Source organism: Xiphophorus hellerii, chromosome 14 (genome assembly GCF_003331165.1).
Source record: "Xiphophorus hellerii strain 12219 chromosome 14, Xiphophorus_hellerii-4.1, whole genome shotgun sequence".
Lineage (NCBI taxonomy): Eukaryota > Metazoa > Chordata > Actinopteri > Cyprinodontiformes > Poeciliidae > Xiphophorus > Xiphophorus hellerii.
In genome coordinates, this window is record NC_045685.1 from 28,557,681 (window position 1) to 28,580,733 (window position 23,053).

Sequence of the window (23,053 nt, forward strand, 5' to 3'; positions counted from 1 at the left end):
TTTTTCTCACAGCTCTTTGTGTTTTCTTTTTAAATTCAATAATGCAAAGTTGAATATTTTAGTCTTATCCTTTGACTAACCAGAAATTAAACTATTTAATTTTATGAAGAAAATAAACTTCAGATCTGAGGAGTTAAAAGAAAAAAGAAAACCTGTTTGTGTGGAATAAGATTTGTCATTTTTGTTTTGTTTTTAACAATGTAAAAATAAAAAGCAGCTAATATTCTTTTCATATTTTTAGTTCTGTGTGTTTAGCGCTGATCTTTAATAAACTCATTATGAATCTCCCTCAGTATTTTTTTTATAGATGTTAAAGACTTTTGTTTCGTTTGTCTTGATAAAGGCTGATAGGACAAACACAAGTCATATATTAAAAAAATTAAAAATGCCTGAGGCTACATTTGAAAAAAAAGATTAATGGATCTAAAATGTCATTTTTAAAAGAAACTATTAATTTTGTGACTTTATGGACCAAAAATCCGTTTTCTTCCCCTCGACCCTTAGAAGAAAACAATTGTTTAAAAATCATCATGATCTCTGAAGAAAATAAAAACCAAATATCTTTCTATTCCACCCCCACAAAAAACTTGAGATATTAATTTCATAATTATGTATAAAGTTTTCTCTATCAATACTTTCTGCAAAAGAAATTCAAAATATCGATTCTTTCATTTTGTGACTGAGATTTTGAGACAAACTTTTTTTCAATTGTAACTTCATTAATGTTTTTAGGGTTTTAGGGCATCTTAAAGTAACGCAGTTATTTAATAGAGTTTAATACTTGAGTGACATTCTGGTCCACACTCCAGACCAGTTGGTGGCGGTAGTGCACCATCTTCGTTGTTTCCCAACCGCCAATAAACATCACAGAAGAAGAAGAGGAGCAAGAGGAGGAGGATACAAGGGCGTGTCGTGGAAAATAAAACTATTTCCAATCACTGTTCAGGTGAAATCACTCAGTCAGGTTTATTCATATATTGATCAGAATACAGAGACAATCAGTAATGAAGCAGGTCTGGATGAAAAGCTGCCAGGCAGAGAAACACATGAGTTTTATACCAAAGATAAAGAATTAAAACAAAGGAGAGACAGTCTGGTTCTGATGCAGCTGCAGAAAACAACTTCCAACCTTCTACACGGAACCAAATAGTTCTTATAGTGAAGAGTTCACAATCATTCATATAACATGACTAGCAGATGTTAACTTGTAGTCATTTTTCCACCACAGTGTGAGTGTTGGGACAGGGCCGCCCTCTCCTACTGGTCACTGAAGGTCCAACATGGCTCCTCATGGCAATCAACTCTTTGTCAAATCAACTATTTGTCAGAGTTACTTGAGGATGAACCAAATATTTTAGCTGCCTGAAATAACCTGTTCCCCTGTTCTACTGTCCTTGGAGGGAAAGGGCTCAAATATTTGGTTCCTCCCAAGTAACTTTGGCAAATAAAGAGCAAATGTTACCAAACGCTCAATGATTATGTGATAGTATGTTTGACCCATTAAAATTAGAAACTAGACATTTCTTTAATCCAGTAATCTGTCATGTTTAACATTAGGATGGGATTTTCCAGAGAGCCACACTCATCTTTTCAGTAAGTCTTAATGTTTTTGTGCCCTGTTATCAGCCAGGTAACAGTCCTTCAATCCTCTTACATTAGCAATGAAAAAATATAAATACACTCAGTGTGTTGGAAAACAGGCTTCAGTGACAGAAGTAGAGAAATACTGAGTTTTTTTTGTTTTTTGAAGCAACAAAAAGCAGCATAAGAAGACCTCCACACAAGACCTCGTTTATTTATTAGCTGCCGATTAAAGTTACAACCTTGACATGATTATATGAGCCGTTTTACCGAGAAATTGATCAGAGGCTCCGTGGAAATGATCAGATTGCCTCTCTGGCTGCAGTGCGCGCTCCCGACGCAGGGGGGCAGACTTCCACAGGGAAACAGTTTCACACAGGTGTTTTACCTGAAAGCTGCTGGCGATTCGCCACAATAGAAAAGAAGAAGAAACTTCCCAGAACGCGCTGTGAATTTTCACTTTCTCTGGGTTTATTTCATTTATTATATCCTCACCGTACTTCTAAAAGTCATCTTGTTGAAAACCAACTTCAGTTTTTTGATATGTCGAGGAATTTTTTCCCACTTGGAAACGTCTCATGAATCTAATTTCGGACGGAGACCAACCAGGAAATGGCTTCTTCTCTTCCTGCGTCTCTGTTCCTGCTGTCTGTGGTTTTCTGCCAGTTTCTCTCTGCTGCAGGTGAGATTCAGCTGGAAAACATAAAGTTATTATACAGCGATGGTTTCCTAGGTCAGTCCTCATTATTATTACTGATATCCTGCTTGTTTCAGTTCTTTAGCTGGTTTAACACCTGAATCTAATGATGGTTCATTCTGAGCCGGTAGTTGGATTATTAGAATCAGATGCGGTGAAGCAGAAACTCATGACAGGATTAATAAGCTCTTTATAAAACTACTTCTGAATTATGAACATTTATCGCAGATCTCCGCCATGTTGACTGGCAGCGTGTTTTATACTCCATGAAAAAACTTTTCAAGGCACGTTTAACAGGTTGATCCGCGTTTCACCATCAGACAGGCACGTGCAGAGGGGGGGATGAAGGGGGCCTTGAGCCCCTGGCCTTTTTATCCTTGATGCCCCTGCAGCCCTTTTTGAGTTTTTATTTGTATTTTTAATCTGTAAAAATCAGAAGGCCTGCTTGTTCCCCTCAGCAATAATATTTCTCTAAATATAATAATGTAGTAAAATAAACTAGTCTGGCTGCCCTCAGGCTAATAATGACTCTCAGAGCCTCCATGTTGTTCAGACTCCATGGTGAGGAGGAGGAGGATCTGTTCCTCTATCTATCTAATTATGGGCAAGAATATTTTCATGAACTGGTTTGTGAATAAAAACGTAGGTCTGATGTTGACGTTAGAAAAACTGTTTCTATTTATATTTTTATAATCGTCCTGCAATAGTGGGACAAAACCCGCCTCACCACTAAACTCAGAAATGCTGCAGAGAAACTTCTGACTTTAACTTCATCATTCTGCTAAAAGCCCGGTTCACTACAGGCAGTCTGGGTCGGAACCACCGACAGATAGAAAGAATATCTGTCTTTATATCAGACATCCTGATATAAGACACTGAGACTGTCACCGCGAGTCGCAACGCAGCTCAAAGCCCCGGTACCACCTGGTACCACCTGGTACCAGGTGGTACCACCCGGTACCACCTGCTCTCTGTTCTCTGCTTCTCCTTACCGTTTCTACCAGGCGGGTTAAAGCCGCTGGAGGTTCTGGGCTGTAAACAGAAGTTACTGCAGAACCTCAAGTGTTAAAGGAAGATTCGGCCCAATTAGAGTTCATGAAATAAACATCAGAGAAAATATTGTAGCAATAATCAGAACCGCAGCAAAAAGCCAAACATGCCACAATGAAATGAACCAAAATGTCTCCAAAGCATCGGGGGACTGACAGGGGCCACCGGGGGATTCCAGGTGGATTCCAGGTAGATTCCAGGTGGATTCCAGGTAGATTACAGGTGGATTCCAGGTAGATTCCAGGTGGATTCAAGGTTGTTTCTGTTGGGTGAATCTTCATATTGATGGATCTGAGCTCATTGTTCTTCATCACACAGACCTACACTGATCACTGTCTAGTTAAAGTCCACTTTGACCTCTGACCTCTCTGCTCTCGGTTTTCTGTCCTTCAGATCAGAACAGCATCAAAGCTGAACCTGGACAGAACGTCTTTCTGCCATGTAAAGATACTGATCAGGGGGAGATTATAGTTGCAGAGTGGACCAGAACCGATCTGAAGTCAGGATTTGTCCTCCTGTACAGAGACGGGAGGATCGATCTAGCAAAGCAGCTTCAGTCTTACAAGGACCGGATGGATCTGCTGGTTAATCAGATACAGAAAGGAGACGCGTCCTTGGTTCTGAAGAACACAACGATTGATGACAGCGGAACGTATGAATGTCGAGTCAAACAAACGAACCAGGAGAAGAAACGGATCAGCACCGTCAGCCTGGTTGTAGCTCCTCCTCCTCCTCCTCCTCCAGGTGAGTGTTTGTCTCTGGATCAGAACCAGCAGCTTCCTGGTTCTGGATCTCAGAGAGAAACATGTTCAACAATATTTAATTAATTTTGATCTAGGACTGGGCAATAAATCAATTTAATTGATTTGATCAAAGTTTTGTTTTTGAACATTAATTTTTTGGGGTATCAGATCTTTTCCACCAAAACTTTCCTCGTTTCCATCGTTCAGAGTGATGGCAGCTTTCCCAGGGCGGCCATCTTGTTTGACTAACGTGTTAATAGCTACTATTTATTTGTACTTTGGGTTCAGGTCAACCCTACGACTAAATATGAGGGCCAAGCTCAGATTAGTTTTTTATGAGAATAAAGTCATATTGTTAGGAGAATAAAATAATAACTTTATGATAATTCCAGCACAAAAAACAACCAAGACCTTAACGTGAGGAATGTTGAGCATATTGTGAAGTTATACTTTGGAATAAGTCTTATAAATAATACATAACAGAAATACTTAAACTTTTTCTGTTGTACTTATTAATTTTAGATCAGTTACAATCCTGTGCTGCCTCCGACACACACACACACACACACACGCACGCACACACACACACCCCCACACGCACACACACACACACACACACACACAAAACAAAACGACTATAACTGAATTAGGGATTAAGTAGGAAAGACTCAAGTGAACCTGAAGCTTCAAAAATGTGTCCGATTTGTGGTTGAGTGTCGTGAAAAAAACTATTTCCAATCACTGTTCAGGTAAAATCACTCAGTCAGGTTTATTCATATATTGATCAGAATACAGAGACAATCAGTAATGAAGCAGGTCTGGATGAAAAGCTGCCAGGCAGAGAAACACATGAGTTTTATACCAAAGATAAAGAATTAAAACAAAGGAGAGACAGTCTGGTTCTGATGCAGCTGCAGAAAACAACTTCCAACCTTCTACATGGAACCAAATAGTTCTTTTGGTGAGAGTTCACAAGCATTCATATAACATGACTAGCAGATGTTAACTTGTAGTCATTTTTCCATCACAGACACATAACTATATATCACTTAAATTACTTTATCGTCTGTTTATTTGTTTATTTTTGTAGTAAATTTCTTAATCTGAGTCTGAATTTCATATCACAAACAAGCAAGGTGGCATGACAATAAAAACTAGAAAATTTCGGAAGAAATTTAGCCGGGGCCTGCCGAGGCGTGCCCGTGGGGTTTGGGCACGGCGTCGTCGCTACAAATCGGCATCGACGCTAAAGAACGCCGCGACGTAATCAGTGGCACGCGGAGAACCGCAAGAACGTTAAGCGAGGCGGACGTGCACCATTCGGTACGATTTAAAATGTTGTCAAGGCTTTTATTTTGGAAGTTTTGTTAAACTTCATTTCAAAGGGACAAACTAATCCCATGCGTAATAGTCCTTGGGTTAAAATAGTTATATAATGCTCAAAACACAAGTAGCTGATGTAAAAATATTCAAGGCTTTTATTTTGAAATTTTCAGTATGCTTCATTTTAAAGTTCCGAACTAATACCACGTGTAAGAGTGCTTTGGATGAAAAAGTCAAATAAAGCCAAAAAGAGCAATTACGTCATGTAAAAATATTCAAGGCTTTTATTTTGAAATTGATGAAAAAGTCAAATAAAGCCAAAAAGAGCAATTACATGATGTAAAAATATTCAAGGCTTTTATTTTTGGAAGTTTTGTTAAACTTCATTTCAAAGGGCCAAACTAATCCCATGCGTAATAGTCCTTGGGTTAAAATAGTTATATAATGCTCAAAACACAAGTAGCTGATGTAAAAATATTAAAGGCTTTTATTTTGAAATTTGCAGTATGCTTTATTTTAAAGTTCTGAACTAATACCACGTGTAAGAGTGCTTTGGATGAAAAAGTCAAATAAAGCCAAAAAGAGCAATTACGTCATGTAAAAATATGCAAGGCTTTTATTTTGAAATTTTCAGTATGCTTCATTACGTCATGTAAAAATATTCAAGGCTTTTATTTTGAAATTGATGAAAAAGTCAAATAAAGCCAAAAAGAGCAATTACATGATGTAAAAATATTCAAGGCTTTTATTTTGAAATTATTATTATGCTCCATTTTAAAGTTCCGAAGTAATCCCATGTGTAACAGTGCTTTGTATGAAAAAGTCATATACGGCCAAAAAAAGCAATTACATGATGTAAAAATATGCAAGGCTTTTATTTTGAAATTTTCAGTATGCTTCATTTCAGAGGGCCAAACTAATACCACGTGTAACAGTGCTTTGGATGAAAAAGTCACATAAAGCCAAAAACAGCAATTAGCTGATGTAAAAATATTCAAGGCTTTTATTTTGAAATTATTATTATGCTCCATTTTAAAGTTCCGAACTAATCCCATGTGTAACATTGCTTTGGATGAAAAAGTCATATACGGCCAAAAAGAGCAATTACGTCATGTAAAATATTCAAGGCTTTTATTTTGAAATTTTCAGCATGCTTAATTTTAAAGTTCCAAACTAATCCCATGTGTAACAGTGCTTTGGATGGAAAAGTAAAATAAAGCCAAAAAGAGCAATTACGTCATGTAAAAATATTCAGGGCTTTTATTTTGAAATTTTCAATATGCTTAATTTTAAAGTTCCAAACTAATCCCATGTGTAACAGTTACTGAGTGAAATCAGTTATATACAGCCCATAGCAGCAATTAGTTCTAAAGGCCAGTTCAGTCCTGATCTGTTTCAACTGAGGGTTCCACTATAGATAGAACTACAGCGATGCGTATTTGTAGTCCTGACCACCAGCCAATAGCCTCTTGAGTTCCGTTGCCATGGTAAATAATGGTCTCAGCAGGTGTGAGCTGTGAGTCATACATGCTCAAACACACAAGTGTGTTTGAGCAAACACGTTTTACTGAAAAAAAGCATTGGAAACAAATCCTTCGTGTTCGGGAACCGTAATACATATTCGAAAAGCGTTTCGAGCGTATAAGAGGGCAATGTGTCTTCTGCGATAGTCCCGAGATTCATATCTGTACCTCAGTCAGAGCATTTACAGCGATGAGAGAAAGAAATGTTGTGCCCAGATCTGAAATTCTATTCAAATACATGGGAGAGAGCCTCAGACAGCCTCAGAAAATCCTGTCGCATGACTTTGCTCTGAAGCACCGTGACAGAAAACCGTACGGTCTAGATAAATTTCGAAAACATTTTACCGGAGCAGACAGGCGTATCAATGTCAGGACCGATTTTGATACTAATCGTGCGATATTTGTGGGCGTGATGGCGATTTCAAAAATGATTTGGGCTGAAAAAGTTGTCTTGATCTCCCACTCTAATCAGCGAGAGAAGCACTCTAACTTTAGGAAAAATGAGAAACTTTGGGTCGCTTAGAGGCAAATTGTGGACAAACCGTAACTGGTATCGACGAGCCGTCTTCACTTTGGAAGAGATCACAGACGTATCTACAAAATGAAATTTGAATGGCATTTCTAGGTGAAATTGTGACGACACAGAAAATCCTCAAAAATAGGGTATTTCTAGGATTTTTCCCATTGACTTATAATGGGGTTTTTTTCGTAGTTTTTTGCGAATTATGTCGCCATGTTAAGCCCAAATCCCACCAAAAGTAATAGCTGGAATGGCGTGAATTTTCTGCACGTTTTGATACCTCATTTGTAGGTGTGCACCCAGCGGTACGAGCCGCATTAACGGTTACGGAAGAAAAATAAAGAAGAAGAAAGAAACACTTTCTCCGACAATAGTAATAGGTTCCTGCCATTGCTTTGCATGGCAGGCCCCAAATATTAAAAAAAATTTTATCATAATTTTAGGAAGTTTTTTTATTATTAAGTTTTTTATTATGACTTTTTCCTAAATCAATAAAATTCTGGTATCCTGACCCTGATACTCACAGAAGGGATGATTGAAATAAAAACCACTTTTTGAAAACATCAGAAACTTTTGGTTCTAAATGAATCTCAGCGTTTCTGACTCCTGGTTGGATGGAAGGTTCTGAAGGCTGACGGGTCCAATCTGGTACCAGCAGGGAGTTCATCATGGAGAGGCTGAAGTCCAGGTCCAGTTGGTTCAGAACCATTTAAACAGCAGCAAGTTGGACCAAAGTTCTGCTCAGAGGTCCGATCAATAAAAGAGATGAACCAGATACTAAAACTAGAGCAGAGACTTTAACTAGGCCAGGTGGACACACAGCGGGTCAAACTCTGGAGACTAAAGACGAGTTTCAGACGGAGAGAAGCTGCTCTGGTAGTTAAAGGACACAAACTACCAGAGTTTGGAGCCTCAGCAGGAGGAGAAGCTGGACCTGGAGTTTAATCCTGGTTCTGGTTCTGTAGTTTCCTCCTGGTTCTGTAGTTTCCTCCTGGTTCTGGTCCAAACCAGCAGCAGCTGGTCTGACCAAAGGAAGGTCCGGCTTTGAGGTTTTTAGGAGACATGAAGATTTAAAATAAATTCTGTGATGAACAGGAAGCTGATGGAGGACAGGAGAGACGTCCTCATGTCTGAGTGGACCAATCAGAAGACGGCAGCAGCATTTAGACCAATCAGAAGACAGCAGCAGCATTTAGACCAATCAGAAGACGGCAGCAGCATTTAGACCAATCAGAAGACGGCAGCAGCATTTAGACCAATCAGAAGACAGCAGCAGCATTTAGACCAATCAGAAGACGGCAGCAGCATTTAGACCAATCAGAAGACGACAGAGAAATCAGTTATCAGCATAAACAGCGATGAAGTAAAGGAGACAAATTGATCCAGAACCGGTTCTGATTCTATCAGCTCCTCATCCTGACCTTCTATCAATATCAACCAATCAGAATCAGGATGAACTGATCAGATCATGTTCTGGTTACCAGGGCAACCAGCTCCACCAATCAGATCTCTTGTGGTCAAACTCTGAGTCAACCAGGTTTCCTGTCTGTTAATGAAACTCAGATTTAATGGAAAATCATCTGATTATGAAAATATTCTGTTATTATAACTCATCCGTCTTCATTTGTCTCCACAGAACCGTTTCCAGTCTGGGCCACAGTTCTACTGGTTCTGGCTCTGGTTGCTGCTGCTGGTGTTTCTTTTTATTTCCGGCACCGTCTAAGACCAGGTGAGTGTGTAGAACTCCATTACCCATAATGCCTTTGGTCAGGGTCTGCTCTCCTCCAGAGCAGGACTGAATTTTTTATTTATTATTATTGATGAACAACCAGAATACAACGACACATTGTGGTACATGGAACAGAGTAGCGTAGATGAGGAAAAACAATATTTTAATACTGTAAAATACAAACACAGTACGGAAAATGATAGAAATGGAGCAAGATTTAAAAGAAAAGGAGAGCAGAGATACTGGCAGTTATTTTTAATTTTTTCCTTAAAGAGATTTCAGATGTTTCAGTAAAGTATAATACAGTTTATCTTCTCTGCTTACATCAGGGTTTATGATATTTAACGGGCAGGAAAACCATTTTTATCACATCAGATATTTGGCTGTCAAGGTCATAAACAAGTTATAATGTATGGTAATCTCCATCCATCCATTTTCTAACACCTGGTCCCCAGTGGGGTCAGGAGGAGCTGCTGCCTCTCCAGCTAACGTTTTGGACAAGAGGCGGGGTCACCTGGACAGGTCACCTAACAGGTCACCTGGACAGGTCACCTGGACAGATCACCTGGACAGGTCACCTGACAGGTCACCTGACAGGTCACCTGACAGATCACTGGACAGGTCACCTGACAGGTCACCTGACAGATCACCTGGACAGGTCACCTGACAGGTCACCTGGACAGGTCACCTGGACAGGTCACCTGAACAGGTCACCTGACAGGTCACCTGGACAGGTCACCTGAACAGGTCACCTGACAGGTCACCTGGACAGGTCACCTGACAGGTCACCTGACATCGAGTTGGAAAGAGACAAATGGCTCTTCAGTCAATTTAATCTAAAAAGCTCTTAGATTTTAGAGGTTATCCTACGATAACCTGATCAGTGGAATATTTTATTTTCCATTGTTTTATCTTCACTCTGAGGTCAGTAAAAAATATACTATTCATGGCTTTATTATTATATCCATATAGACCAAAATGATCTTATTTCCATCAATCTCCACTATTAGTTACCCAGCGGCCATTTGATTCACTGATTTGCTCCAACATAGAACCTGGGAATTTATAAAACATAATCATAATCCAGCTGAATGCGACGAACCATGACTAAAAATAATCTGATCACCCATTGAAGTTTCCAGAATTTGGCCTCCTCACTTGATGAGTGAGTTTCCTGCAGAAAAAAACTATTTGCCTTTTGCTCCTTGCAATAAAGAAAAGTAGCCTTACGTTTGACAATATTTTTTAAACCCCTAGTTTTAAGTGAAAGTAAAGATAACATGAAATAAACACAGTAGTTGTTCAAAAGCTGCTCCTGGCTCCCTGAACCAGGGGCCACAGTTTGGCCCTGGGGGCCTGGCTTCCTGAACCAGGGGCCACAGTTTGGCCCTGGGAGCCTGGCTCCCTGAACCAGGGGCCACAGTTTGGCCCTGGGAGCCTGTCCTCCCTAGAAAAGTCCTCCTTGAAGCTGGTGTGCATTTCTTTACAGCCTTTAGCCTCCTTGGATTTCCTCCAGACCTCATCCCGCAGGGTTCGCATCCCGAACTGAATGATGAGGCTCTGGGTCGGTTGTTGGCCGAAGCGGCTCCAGCTTTGTTCCCCAGTCTGTGAACGGTGTGGACCGAGTCACGCAGCCGATCCACACAGACAGGAATGATCCTAGTGAGGATCCCGATGATGGATTCTCGTACGTCCTCATCGTCTTTCTCGGGCAGTCCGGTCCGGTCCGGTCCGGTCCCCATCAGGTTCCAGCGTCTCTTGTAACGAGCCTGGTCTTCACAGGATCCTCAGCGCTGCGTTTTGTTTTTTGAGAAGGTTAACCGTAGCTTGGAGCTCTGATATGACTTTCTTATTTACCTCGATGGCGACAGGATTAGCTTCTATGAGTTTTTAATATTTCAGTCTGATTGTCCATCTTTGTGTTAAGTTCTCCGTTCGCTGTGTCCTCCTTACATTCAGGCTCCTGTAGCTTCATTTTCTTCTTGCTTTAGTTCTCAATAGGTGTGTGATCCCAGTTCACCTTCTGTTCTTTACCCGAAGGATCAGACGAGGCTCCGACCAACTCAATGTCTTCAACAATATCTTCGTCTCAAGCCTCTTGAAGAGCCGACCAGTTGTAGTCTGACATGCTGACCTCCGTAGATAAATTCCCAGACGGCAAAAAAATGGAAATGAAGGATGAAATAGTTTCAAAAAGTTGTTAAACTAAGAATAAAAAACCTAAATCATGTTTAAACCAGGCAGAAGCTCAGATAATGGATTAAATCTGGGCTAAATGAAAACTGTAAGCCAGAGCCAAAAACACCCAGAGTGACACCTCACTCCGCCATCTTAGAGCCTCAACCAGCAGCTCCTGGTGCATTGTGGGTCAGCAGCTCCTGGTGCATTGTGGGTCAGTAGCTCCTGGTGCATTGTGGGTCAGTAGCTCCTGGTGCATTGTGGGTCAGCAGCTTGAGGACAAACAGGTGAGGATGGAGCAGAACTTGGTGTGTTGCTGTAGGCAGCAGCTGGTTCCACTTGGGACATGGACACATGTCTCTGTCCTCAGAGAGTCCAGGAGACACAGAGACAGGGAGGAGACATCAGAGCTGCTGCTGTCTGTCCAACTCAAGTTTTCCTTCCTTGTTGTTCTAGAACTGAAGGAGCAGCAGGAGGAGGAGAAGGTGGAGGTGGAATCAGGGGAGGAGTCTGTCCTGCTGCCATTCAAGAAGTTGGACCAACTGCCTGGAGACGTTAAGGTGGAATGGAAGGATAGCAGAGGCAGGACGGTCCATGTGTATCAGAACGGTTCTGATCAGCCTGGAGAACAGAACCTGATCTACAGAACCAGAACCAAGATGGATAAAAACCTGCTGAAGAATAAAAACCTCAGTCTGACTCTGACATGGCCCACATTTGGAGACTCAGGGATCTACACCTGCATCGTCTCCAGCTGGATAAGAAACTTCCAGGTGATGAAACAAGTTCAGCTAAAGGTCAAAGGTCAGTGGTTTAAATGTTTTATTTTACCAATCAGCTGATTGGTTCTGATCAATACTGATGGTTGGCTGATTATAAGGTCAAAGGTCAGTGTGATGTAATAAGTGAAGATGAGGAAGCGGAGCAGGAGGAAGAGGTCCAGGACAGACAGCAATGCATTCTGGGTACAGAATAAACATCATTTCCTGCGTCGCATCACAGGAGAGGAAACAGAACTGCTGCACTTCAAAATAAGAGCATGAATATAAAGGTCTAACCAGTTGAAGAATTGTGTTTATTCACATTTCATAAAGTTTTAAAAGAATAGATGTTTGGTACCAGCTTAGAGGAAGTCAAGTTTATTTGTATAGCAGATTTCAGCACTTTACATAATAAAAACATGAAACACATTCATAGACTCACTGTCAAACCAAAAACCAAAACCTCAACACTTTATTTACCAAAACTTTATCCAACTGAAAGTTTACCAAACAGCCGAGTAAATGAGCAAATTTAGAGGAAGACAGGAGCGCTAAATGCTTTCAGAGCTAAATGCTTTCAGAGCTAAATGCTTTCAGAGCTAAATGCTAACGCGCTAAACTAAAGGTTAGCTCCGCTATTAGCACATTAATGGACCTCTGGTTCTGAACCATTTAACCCTTGAACTCCATCAGAACCCTGGATCCTTCCTGAGCTCAACAGAACCGGGCCTCAGAAGTCCAGAACCTTCAGCTTGGAACTGGAGAACAAACGGATCTGAACATCACATGCAGTCAGGTTTATTAGTTTCAGCAACAAGGCAGATCAAAGATTAAAACATCATCAGTTATGAAACAATAAACATTCAGTCAGATAAACTTCCAATAAATTGATCAATGTTCCATTTCCAATCCAATCAGTTCTGATCAGCTGGTTTTCAGTCTAGATTTAAAGGCTCTCAGTGTTTCAGCTGTTTGCAGTTTTCTGGAAGTTTATTCCAGATCTGTGGTGCCTAGAAGCTGAATGCTGCTTGTCCCTGTTTGGTTCTGGTTCTGGATGCAGACCAGATTTGGGCCTAATGTATAAAGACTGAGCAGCTTTCACACTGAAAGTTGGAGTCGGAGCAAATTTAGAAAAGTACAAAAACCTTCAGATGAATAAATCAGAGCCTCTGAGAATCTTTGCTCTATAAATCTGGTGCCGATTGGACCGCCCTGTCCAATAAACACATGTAGTTTAGCGTAAATACCAGTAAGGACGCCGCCACATGTCTCAGTAACCATGACGACGGATCCTGCTACCATTTCAGCTATTTGTGCCCGTCATGGTGAGGGTGGTGACGGTGTACCCAAATGCAGCGAGGCAAACAGTGAGTAGTTTAATGAAAACATGAACCCAGGGAGCCAGAGCAGAACAAAAACTGGAGGCTGGTAGAATAAGAAACTACCGTATTTTCCGCACTATAAGTTGCACCTAAAAACCTTCAATTTTCTCAAAAGCCGACAGTGCGCCTTATAATCCGGTGCGCCTTATATATGGACCAATATTGAGCCACAACAGGTCTCGCAACTACGGTAAGCAGCCGCCGACTTCATTTTCCCTGTAGATGAAGAAACGGGAAAGCAGACGCCAACTTCATTTTCCCCCGTAGAAGAAGAAACGGGAAAGCAGACGCCGACTTCATTTTCCCCCGTAGAAGAAGAAACGGGAAAGCAGACGCCGACTTCATTTTCCCGTAGAAGAAGAAACGGGAAAGCAGCCGCCGATGCAGCCAGCGGTGCGCGCTGGGTTTTGTGTAAAGACCCCAAAATGGCTCCTATTAAGAGACACGCTTACAACGCAGAGTTTAAGCTCAAGGCGATCAGTCACACAGTAGAACACGGCAATGGGCTCTTTGCACCTGGCGCTCTGACGTCACAACCGCATGCGCAAGTGCGGCTCTTTTTTCGCTTTGAGTTACCATGACAGCTAGAAAAGATAAAGTCTTATTTCAGACGCAAATAAAACAATACTATGAACATTGCTGTCTTCCTAATATAATGGACTTTTAAGTTTTCATGGATTTCCAAGCGGTCCTGAATTAAGAAGACGGTGGCTTGTAAATATTCGTCGCTACCAGTTAAAGCTAACGCCGCACAGCAAAGTTTACAGCCTTCACTTCACTCCGGATCAACTTCTTCAGCCTAAAGCAGAAGGTAAAGGAGCCTCCTGTGTTATTTCCATGGAATCACTTCTGTATTCAGCCTGAAAGAGTTTATGGGAACCAGAGAGCAGACCAGAGCCAGACAACCGAGCTACTGATCCGCCTGTACACACTGCTGGAAACACCGTCCTGCTTCACAAGAAACATGCAAAACTAATAAAGCGAAGTAACACGGAGACCTTAAGGAACACGGCCATATTTTTCTAAAAGCAACAACTGAACCTGAACCGTCAGCTGAACTAGAACTCCGACACCAGAGCTGCTCTACTGTTAAGCTATGGGCTTGTTGTTCCTCAGGCTTCAGAAGCAAAAAGCCTGAACCGTAAAATCCCCGTTACTTGGTCTCTGACACTAACGACAATAAACCACGTAATATACTTGAAAACAAGGTAAAAACATTGTCCGTTAGAATGGATGAAAAATCTTTAGATACTTAAATAGCACATTTTTACAAGAAAAATGTCTAGCATAAGCTAAAGCTAATGTTAGCCACAAAGTTTAAAGAAAGTAAAACTCACCTTCGTATCTGTGAATGTATAACGAGGCGAACATCTTAAAACCTTTCTCCAGCTTATTGTCGGGGCTTCGGATCGATGTTCATCATTAACTGTTACCTTGGACAAGCCCTGCAAACACCCAGTGGAAAGAACCTTTTTCAAGAGCCGCTTTTCCCGAACGAGGAAGCTGAGGAGCAAAGAGCCCATAGAGCAGCAGCGAGAGAATTTAACATGAACAATCAATGGTGCGGAAGTGGAGGAAGCAACAGCTGTTCATTTTGGGAATGAAGGGAGTTTTCAGAACGCTGGTTTGTAATCTATTAATAAAGTCTGACTGATTTATCTGACTATTTTGTCGACATTCCCTTCATCGCAGTTCCATCTAATGGATGCATAACGTAACTCCAGCCTCTACTGTAGCGTCTATTCTATGAGCCTTATATATGAAAAAAGTTTTAAAATAGGCCATTCATTGAAGGTGCGCCTTATAATGTGGTGCACCTTATAGTGCGGAAAATACGGTAACTGGAGTTAATGGGAGGATCCAGCAAGGAGTGGCTGACAGAGAACTGGAGAGCTTAAGTAGCAAACAAGGAGCAGATGGCCTGAGTTCAGATTCCTCCGATTAAAATCCATCTCAAAGCTCATCTTTTCAAATCTGCATGTTCCCTGTAATGTTTTACTAAGTTTCTGGTGGTTTAACACTAGGATAGCTCAGTTTTCGAGTCCTTCCCATATCGGCTCAACAGGGCCAAAAGGCCGGAGTCCACCCTGACGACTCTGATGGCTCAAATTAGCATCCCTTCTTCAATTGTAAATGTGGTCGTTGACCGTCAGGCCAGAAGGTAGGAGTGTGAATAGTCCATGTTGGGGGTGGGTATCTATGATACCAGCAGGAGATCAGGTCTCCTGTAGGTAGTGCTCTTCAGTCTAGTTTTGAAGCATACATGAAGTGTTTTTGGAGAGATGTGACCTTTTGCAGCTGATCCATGATGTTGTGCTGCATTATCCAGGTCATTTTGCCAAATGTACATAGAGTTTGCAAAACATAGAATCTGTTTCAAAAAATATGCAAAGGTTTTTCTAAAAGAAATTAGTAATGTTTCTCTTTGAAATAAAGCTAAGAGGGTTTAAAATGACAGTTTAGAAATAAACTAACCAAATTAATTGTGTTGATCCACCTCAAAAAAATCATGCAAAACGTGTAAGCAAAAGAAATCTGGGAGACTTTGCACATGCAAATTTGCATGCAGCCTTTTGTGCTGTGGAGGATAAATAGGTGACTGCTTCACCTATTTAGTTCACAAGAACTAATGGCATTTATTTCAGTCATAATCTTGCGGGGGGTGACCAAGGTTCCATCACTATGTGACAGCTGGTCAGCAAACCTGGCAAACATGATTGACATGGCAGCACTGAATGCACATGTGCTTTATCAGGCATGCATTGGGGTGCAGGAGAGACGGGTGGACTTCCTGGTTGAGCTTGCAAAAGAGTTGGGTAACTCTCATGTGAGTGAGAAGAAGGCACACAAGGAGAAACTGCTTCGGCAACAACCTTCCACACCCAGCTCAGGCAAAAGGGCGAAGTGTCAGGTCAACCATCGATGCAGGATGCGTGTCCTGAGGCCGAAACATCGTCAGTGACCCCTCACACCCCCACCATGGACTGTTCTCCCTGCTGCCCTCTGGAAAGAGGTTCTGCAGCATCCGGTGCAGGCCCACCTGGTTCCGAAACAGCTTTTTCCCACTTGCCATCAGACTGCTGAACTCTTACCTGGACTGCACTCAAAAACTGGTCTCCACTTTATACCTTGCACATGTACAGAGCTAAATAACTTCTATTTTACTGTCATTCCTGCACTTTATATTTTATATTTAGATTTATATTCATATTTTATACTGTTGAAAATGACAACAAAGTCAGTCGAAGTCGAAGTCGAAGTCTAAGGAACAATTGTGCAACTGTGAGATGCGTTGAGGCCATTACCAGGGTACTGATAAGGTAATGGCCTTATTTACAGAACAAAAGCACCTGCTAGATAAAATCCTTCAGGCCAGTTGGACTATCGAAGCCGAAATAGGTATACGTCAAAGTGGACTAACTCAAGCTATTTTAATGGTTCATTATCTTTCTGTTAACTTGCTCTGTAGTGTTCTTGTGTGTCTTCAAAGGAACTTTAATAATGTAATATTATGAAGCTCCATAGACCCAAACCTCATTTTTATATTATATTCCTTTATTTAACCAGGTTAACCCGTTGAGATCTAGATCTCATTTTCAAGAGGGACCTGAGCAAAAAATGCAGAGAACCAGGAGAATCAGAGCATGTTTCATAAAACCAGGATCGTGGATTAAGTTGGGATTTTCCTGATATCTTGGCTTAATTAAGTCTCAGTTCACAAAAAAGGTAACGCGTAAGTTACCATGGCGATTTATTCTGTGAAGCTAGCCCGCTCCAGGCTGTAAAAAAATAGAGATGAACAGATTAGCATGTTATAATATTGGCTGGTCATTTATATGTTTAAAGTTGTTCAAATGACAGGACAGCAGCTTTTATTGGTGAATGGCCTCATCAAGTCCAAAGTTCTTCCCACTACAGTCATTCACACACTACTGGGTCAATCTGTCAGAATGCCTTGGCCGGCACCAACTGACCTTCTGACCCCAACAGCAGGCAAGTGTTTTGTCCAGCAAGTGGAGCGGGGATTGCACCAGCAACCTGCTGGTGGCGGGGTGAACTCCTACCGCCGTCGCCACCATCACATAATGAGGATAATCTGCTTCAGTTAATCCTCCAATAACAGATGATGTTTGTTTGGTGTGACTTTAGACATTGTATCTAGCGTAGCATCAGTGAATCTGTGATGGATCTCATTGGTCTGAATAAATCTGCTGGCTCTCGTTCACCTGAATGACTTCAGTCTGATTCAGCTGCAGCTCCTGAACCTGGTTTGGTCTGAACAGATAAATCCAGGATGAACTGAAGGCGCTAAGCCTGCTTTAATCTGTGATCCTGGATTTTATAATCCTACTTCTGTGAAACATACAGGGATGAGAAAATGGTCAACATTTACACCAGATTGATGATTCATCTTTGCTGTTATGATAAACTGAGAGCAAAGATCTAAAATATGTAGCTCTATTTCTACAATAAATTTAAAAAGTTTATTACAGTATCTTAACTTATGATTTAAAGAAACTTGACAAGTTTATTTAGTAAAAACACAAGGAATCATCTTCATTGTTTAATTGTTGTGTTGCTGTGGTGTGATGGACCGAGCAGTAAAACCAGAATCAGACACAAGTTTAAATAAAAAAATTATTGTTTTTTATTTAACCCAAACACAGAAACTTGGGTAAATAATGAAAAATGACCATAAAGTAACAGAAATAAGTCAGACTGACTCAATCAAACAGAACTCTGTAAAGGAGACGAAGGGAAACTTAATACTGGCTGATCACAGAAAACACAAAATCCAAACTGAAGCCAACATGAGAAAATCCCATTTCCCTCTGGATGATGAGCGGAGATGGGAACCAGTTTGGCTCCACCCTTTCCAGGCTCCACCCTTCTCCACCTCTTTGTTCCCCTGAAGGTCACGGAGGTCACTGAGGGAACTCAGAACAAACGAAGCTTAAATCAAGTAAAACAGTGTAAACTAAAATGTTGACATTTATTCCAGAATAGTGTCATGATGTGTTTCCTTCTAAACAAAAAGATTTAAAGAAACAAAATATAAATGTGGTGAGACTGACTGAACTGTAGCATGTTGTTACAATCCGGTTCTACATGGCCTGGTTCTACTGGTGCTACTGGTACCAGTAGAGCCAGGCCTCTGGGCCGGTCCTGAGAAGAACATTTTCATACTAAATAACTAAAGTTTTATCATTAAATATAATATAATCTTCAGTCCAACTCATCTGGTCCTCTGGTGTCTCTCAGTCCAACAGGTGGAGGTGGAATCAGGGGAGGAGTCTGTCCTGCTGCCCTGGAGAACCAGAGAGAGTCTGGGTGGAGACGTTAAGGTGGAGTGGAGGGACAGCAGAGGCAGGACGGTCCATGTGTATCAGGACGGTTCTGATCAGCATGGAGAACAGAACCAGATCTACAGAACCAGAACCAAGATGGATGAAAACCTGCTGAAGAATAAAGACCTCAGTCTGACTCTGAGACGGCCCACTGGGAGAGACGGAGGAACCTACACCTGCAGAGTCTACAGCTGGAAGGAAGAAAAACTGATGGAGAAAAAAGTTTTTCTCCAACTTAAATGTGAGTGACTAAGATCAGATGATTGTGTTGTATCAATTGGATCAGAACCAGTCGGTACCAGTAGAACCAGTATAACTGGTTCTGACCCAAACACACAGAACCTCATCCTGACTGGTCCACCAACACACTCTGCTTATTATGGGATGTTGGTGCTGGGAGCTGATCTGGACTGGAGGTCCAGGTCCACAGAACCTGGAGAGCAGCTCTGAGGAGAACCTGGACCTGGAAGGAAAGTCCAGTTCAACCCAGTAGAACTTTCTGCTTCAGAACCAGCAGGACAAAGATCCACCTTCCTGTTCCTGCTGCTCTCATCAGGAAGTGACGAAGATCTGCTGCTGCTGCTCATCTTCCTCTTTCTGCTTCTCTCAGACCAACAGGTGGAGGTGGAGGAGGGGGCGGAGTCTGTCCTGCTGCCCTGCAGAACCAGAGAGAGTCTGGATGGAGACATTAAGGTGGAGTGGAGGGACAGAGACAACAGGACGGTCCATGTGTATCAGAACGGTTCTGATCAGCCTGGAGAACAGGACCAGATTTACAGAACCAGAACCAAGATGGATGAAAACCTGCTGAAGACTAAAAACCTCAGTCTGACTCTGAGACGACCCACTAGGAGAGGCGGAGGAACCTACACCTGCAGAGTCTACAACAGAGATGGAGACATGCTGATGGAGAAACAAGTTCAGTTGGAGGTCAAAGGTCAGTGTTCAATTGGATCAGAACCAGTTAGTACCAGTAGAACCAGCTGGAGAAAGATCCACCTTCCTGTTCCTGCTGCTTATCTTCCTCTTTCTCTCAGTCCAACAGTTTCAGGTGGAGGTGGAGGAGGGGGCGGAGTCTGTCCTGCTGCCGTTCAGAGTGACCTCTGACCTGCTGGGAGGAGACAGAGTGGAGTGGTGGGACAGCAGAGGCAGGACGGTCCATGTGTATCAGAACGGTTCTGATCAGCTTACAGAACAGAACCAGTTCTACAGAACCAGAACCAAGATGGATGAAAACCTGCTGAAGAATAAAGACCTCAGTCTGACTCTGAGTCGACCCACTGAGAGAGACGCAGGAGAGTACAGATGTAAAGTCTGGAGAGACGGAAAAATACTGAGAAGAAAACGCTTCTTTCTGAAGGTCAAAGGTCAGTCTGGGTCTCTGTTTCTGCTGAGTTTCTGTTTGTCCTCCTGATTGATATTGATCAGATGGTTAATCAGTGATGATATTCTATGATGGATAATCAGTGATGAAAATAATTCTATGATGGTTAATCAATGATAATATTCTATGATGGTTAATCAGTGATGATAATATTTCTATGATGGTTAATCAGTGATGATAATATTTCTATGATGGTTAATCAGTGATGATAATATTTCTATGATGGTTAATCAGTGATGATAATATTTCTATGATGGTTAATTAGTGATGATAATATTTCTATGATGGTTAATCAGTGATGATAATATTTCTATGATGGTTAATTAGTGATGATAATATTTCTATGATGATTAATCAGTGATGATAATATTTCTATGATGGTTAATCAATGATGATAATATTTCTATGGTGGTTAACCAGTGATAATATTTTATGATGGTTAATCAGGATCTAAATGCTACCTTGTGTCTCAACTCTCTGAAAGTTTCTCTTTGGGTTTTAAACAGATTCTGCTTTATTGAGTTTTAATGTCGTCTTTGGGTCGAATGGTTCTGGTCAAAATGTTGTTGTTGTTCTGCTGGACCGAACTGCTGCTGTTCATCCAGTGGACCAGAACATTTTCTGCTCTAGTCTCCAGAACCAGATGGATTCTGGTGGTACCACATTAAAATGGCTGCAGCTCAGGAGTCAGAGGAAACTGATCGTCTCCATCAGTTGTTTAGTTGTTCTGGCAAGAAACCCGAGCTCATCCCACTTCCCCATGCTGGAGATTTTAGTTTAACAGTAACAATAAATAAAGTTATCTTTAAAATGAATCACACAAGTGACATCAAGGCCCAACAGTAAATTAAAACTTCAATAAAATCAATCTGGTTGTTTTTGTCTCCTGCAAACTTTGCTTTAATTATTTTTTCTATCTAATCATCAGAAATCATAATCAGATAAAGAGATGAAACAGGAAAAGCAGGTTTCCTGGAAAAAGAGGAAGTAAGTTTCCAGCCTGCAGATTTATAAAAATAAATGAGACTATTCCTTATTTTAAAGCATGAAAGTTTTAAAGAATGAAATCTAAACATTTTGAGTAATTGGATAAGATTCAAAGTAAAATACTTATATTAATATTGGTTTACTTGTAATAATACTTACACTTACATTTGTGGGAACACTTACAAGAAAAACAAGTAACTGTAACTTTGGTATTAAATAATTAGAATCATGTATTATTCTTGGTTTCTTTTCAGAAAACATCTGTAATAACTCACATTAAGATTATAATAAGAGTAATTAATAAGTTATAAAATCATAAATGAATGATAAATCAGAGAAGCTAAAGAAAATAAATGTGATTTTGACATTGAACTTGAAATGGTGTAAAACATGTAACTGCAATTAAACATCACTGATATGTTGGAGGTAGATGGTAGGTCAAAGGTGAAAGGTTAAGGGAAAAAGAGGAACTAACAGGAGAGCAGAGATGATCAACGCTTTATTTAGAAACAGATTGTTGAACAACATAAACGTCTCAGAGAAAAGGTTGTGCAGGCAACAAATGTAGGAGGTTGATCAACCCTGAGACATCAGCACAGACATCAGGACATAATGTCTGTAAGACAGTGATGGATATGAGATCATCTGTCCAAGCAGTCAACCAATTAAACAAGCACAGCATCAGTGCTAGCCAATGCTAACGCACAAAAGGTGGATAAACCCTATAAAAGGTGGGTGCAAAAGAGGAACCTTTGGTTGGATCCTCCAGGCAGCTTCAAGCCAAGATCCAGATGGACAAAGAACTCTGCAGCTGAAGAAGAGCCGGGGCCACAGAGCCGAAGACTGTCCTGCTCATGGAGACCAACCGGTCAGGCCCACAACCTGTGGCTTTGAATCGCACTTCTCTCATCGGCTGGGTTCAGACCCCAAAGACAAAGACAATGATTCTGGAGAGGAAAAAGTGGAAAATGTTTTTAGGTTGCTGGTAGCCCAAATGTAAAACATCATCCTTGGGACTCGCTGAGTCACTAAAACCTACCTGGTTCAATAACAAATGCAAGTTGTAAAATAGAGAAGGAGCGACCGTTAACAGGTGTGCTCTGTGAAACTAGTTGGCTGCAGGCTGCTCAGTCTGGCTAATTCACAGGGGGAAGAAGGGTGGGACACCTGGATGGAGGCCGTCAGGAACCAGGCGAATCGTTTCTGGAAACCAGATTAAACAGAGTTTACTTCAGTTCTGGATTAATCCCAGCAGATTTAGGAAACTCAATTAACCCGTTAGAAGGAGAGCTGGTAGCACATCTCCCCTCTCAGAAGAGGAAGGAGAGAGAAGGGGGGTGTTGTGCAATGACACCTCCAAGCTGCTCTGTCCCTCAGTCCAACATGGCTGCAGCTTTCAGATCAGATCTTTTTTTCAGGGCTGCATGATGACAGAGAGGTTCAGGCTGCTGACTCAGCAGTTTACTGTTTCAGAGAAAACTATGAAAAATAAAACATTGTTTCTATTATTTATTAAATCTCTCATTATTAGCAGCTAAATATGATCCTTTCTGTAATCCAGTGATGGGATCAACTGGACCAGTCAAAGCCTCCCAGACCTACCCAGCATGCAGCTCTGCTGGGAAACCAGAAGTTCTCCAGGAGCATGCTGGGAAATGAGAGATGGCTCCTTAAAGCCATTATTATTATTATTATTATTAGTTATTATTATAAAATAATGAAGTTCTCACCTTCTGCTTGAATCTTCCTCTGCCCTGACTGATTGGAGGAGGAAATATGACCTGATGACTTTCACAATAAAATCCATGTTTACTTCCTGTTATGTGTTTATTTGGCCATAAATGTTG

General features: G+C 41.2%; 2 protein-coding genes across 3 annotated transcripts in view; both read left to right on the forward strand.

Annotated features, from left to right (window-relative positions):
- LOC116732561 (muscle M-line assembly protein unc-89-like) overlaps positions 1-23,053 on the forward strand; it is a 444,643-nt gene that overhangs the window by 419,087 nt on the left and 2,503 nt on the right. Inside the window, exons 10-12 of the mRNA XM_032582829.1 lie at positions 18,750-19,076; positions 19,446-19,772; positions 19,873-20,202. Coding sequence (XP_032438720.1) covers positions 18,750-19,076; positions 19,446-19,772; positions 19,873-20,202 — 984 coding nt within the window. The remainder of the gene's footprint in view (positions 1-18,749; positions 19,077-19,445; positions 19,773-19,872; positions 20,203-23,053) is intronic.
- LOC116732647 (butyrophilin subfamily 2 member A2-like) lies at positions 1,938-9,427 on the forward strand. Of its 2 annotated transcripts, none has more exons than XM_032582994.1 (3): positions 1,938-2,314; positions 3,722-4,072; positions 9,074-9,427. In XM_032582994.1, exons 1-3 carry the CDS (start codon positions 2,194-2,196, stop codon positions 9,193-9,195), a joined length of 594 nt encoding a protein of 197 aa, XP_032438885.1. In that variant the 5' UTR covers positions 1,938-2,193; the 3' UTR covers positions 9,196-9,427. The 2 variants fall into 2 exon arrangements, with proteins under 2 accessions (XP_032438885.1, XP_032438886.1); XM_032582995.1 differs by having other exon boundaries at positions 1,939-2,314; positions 3,722-4,060; positions 9,071-9,427.

What these genes read in the sequence shown, in the direction of transcription:
- LOC116732647 (XM_032582994.1), top strand. Translation starts at nt 2,194, where the DNA reads ATGGCTTCTTCTCTTCCTGCGTCTCTGTTCCTGCTGTCTGTGGTTTTC. An exon ending in ATACAGCGATGGTTTCCTAG is followed by an intron (nt 2,315 to 3,721) that starts GTCAGTCCTCAT and finishes TCTGTCCTTCAG; the next exon opens with ATCAGAACAGCATCAAAGCT. An exon ending in TCCTCCTCCTCCTCCTCCAG is followed by an intron (nt 4,073 to 9,073) that starts GTGAGTGTTTGT and finishes TTGTCTCCACAG; the next exon opens with AACCGTTTCCAGTCTGGGCC.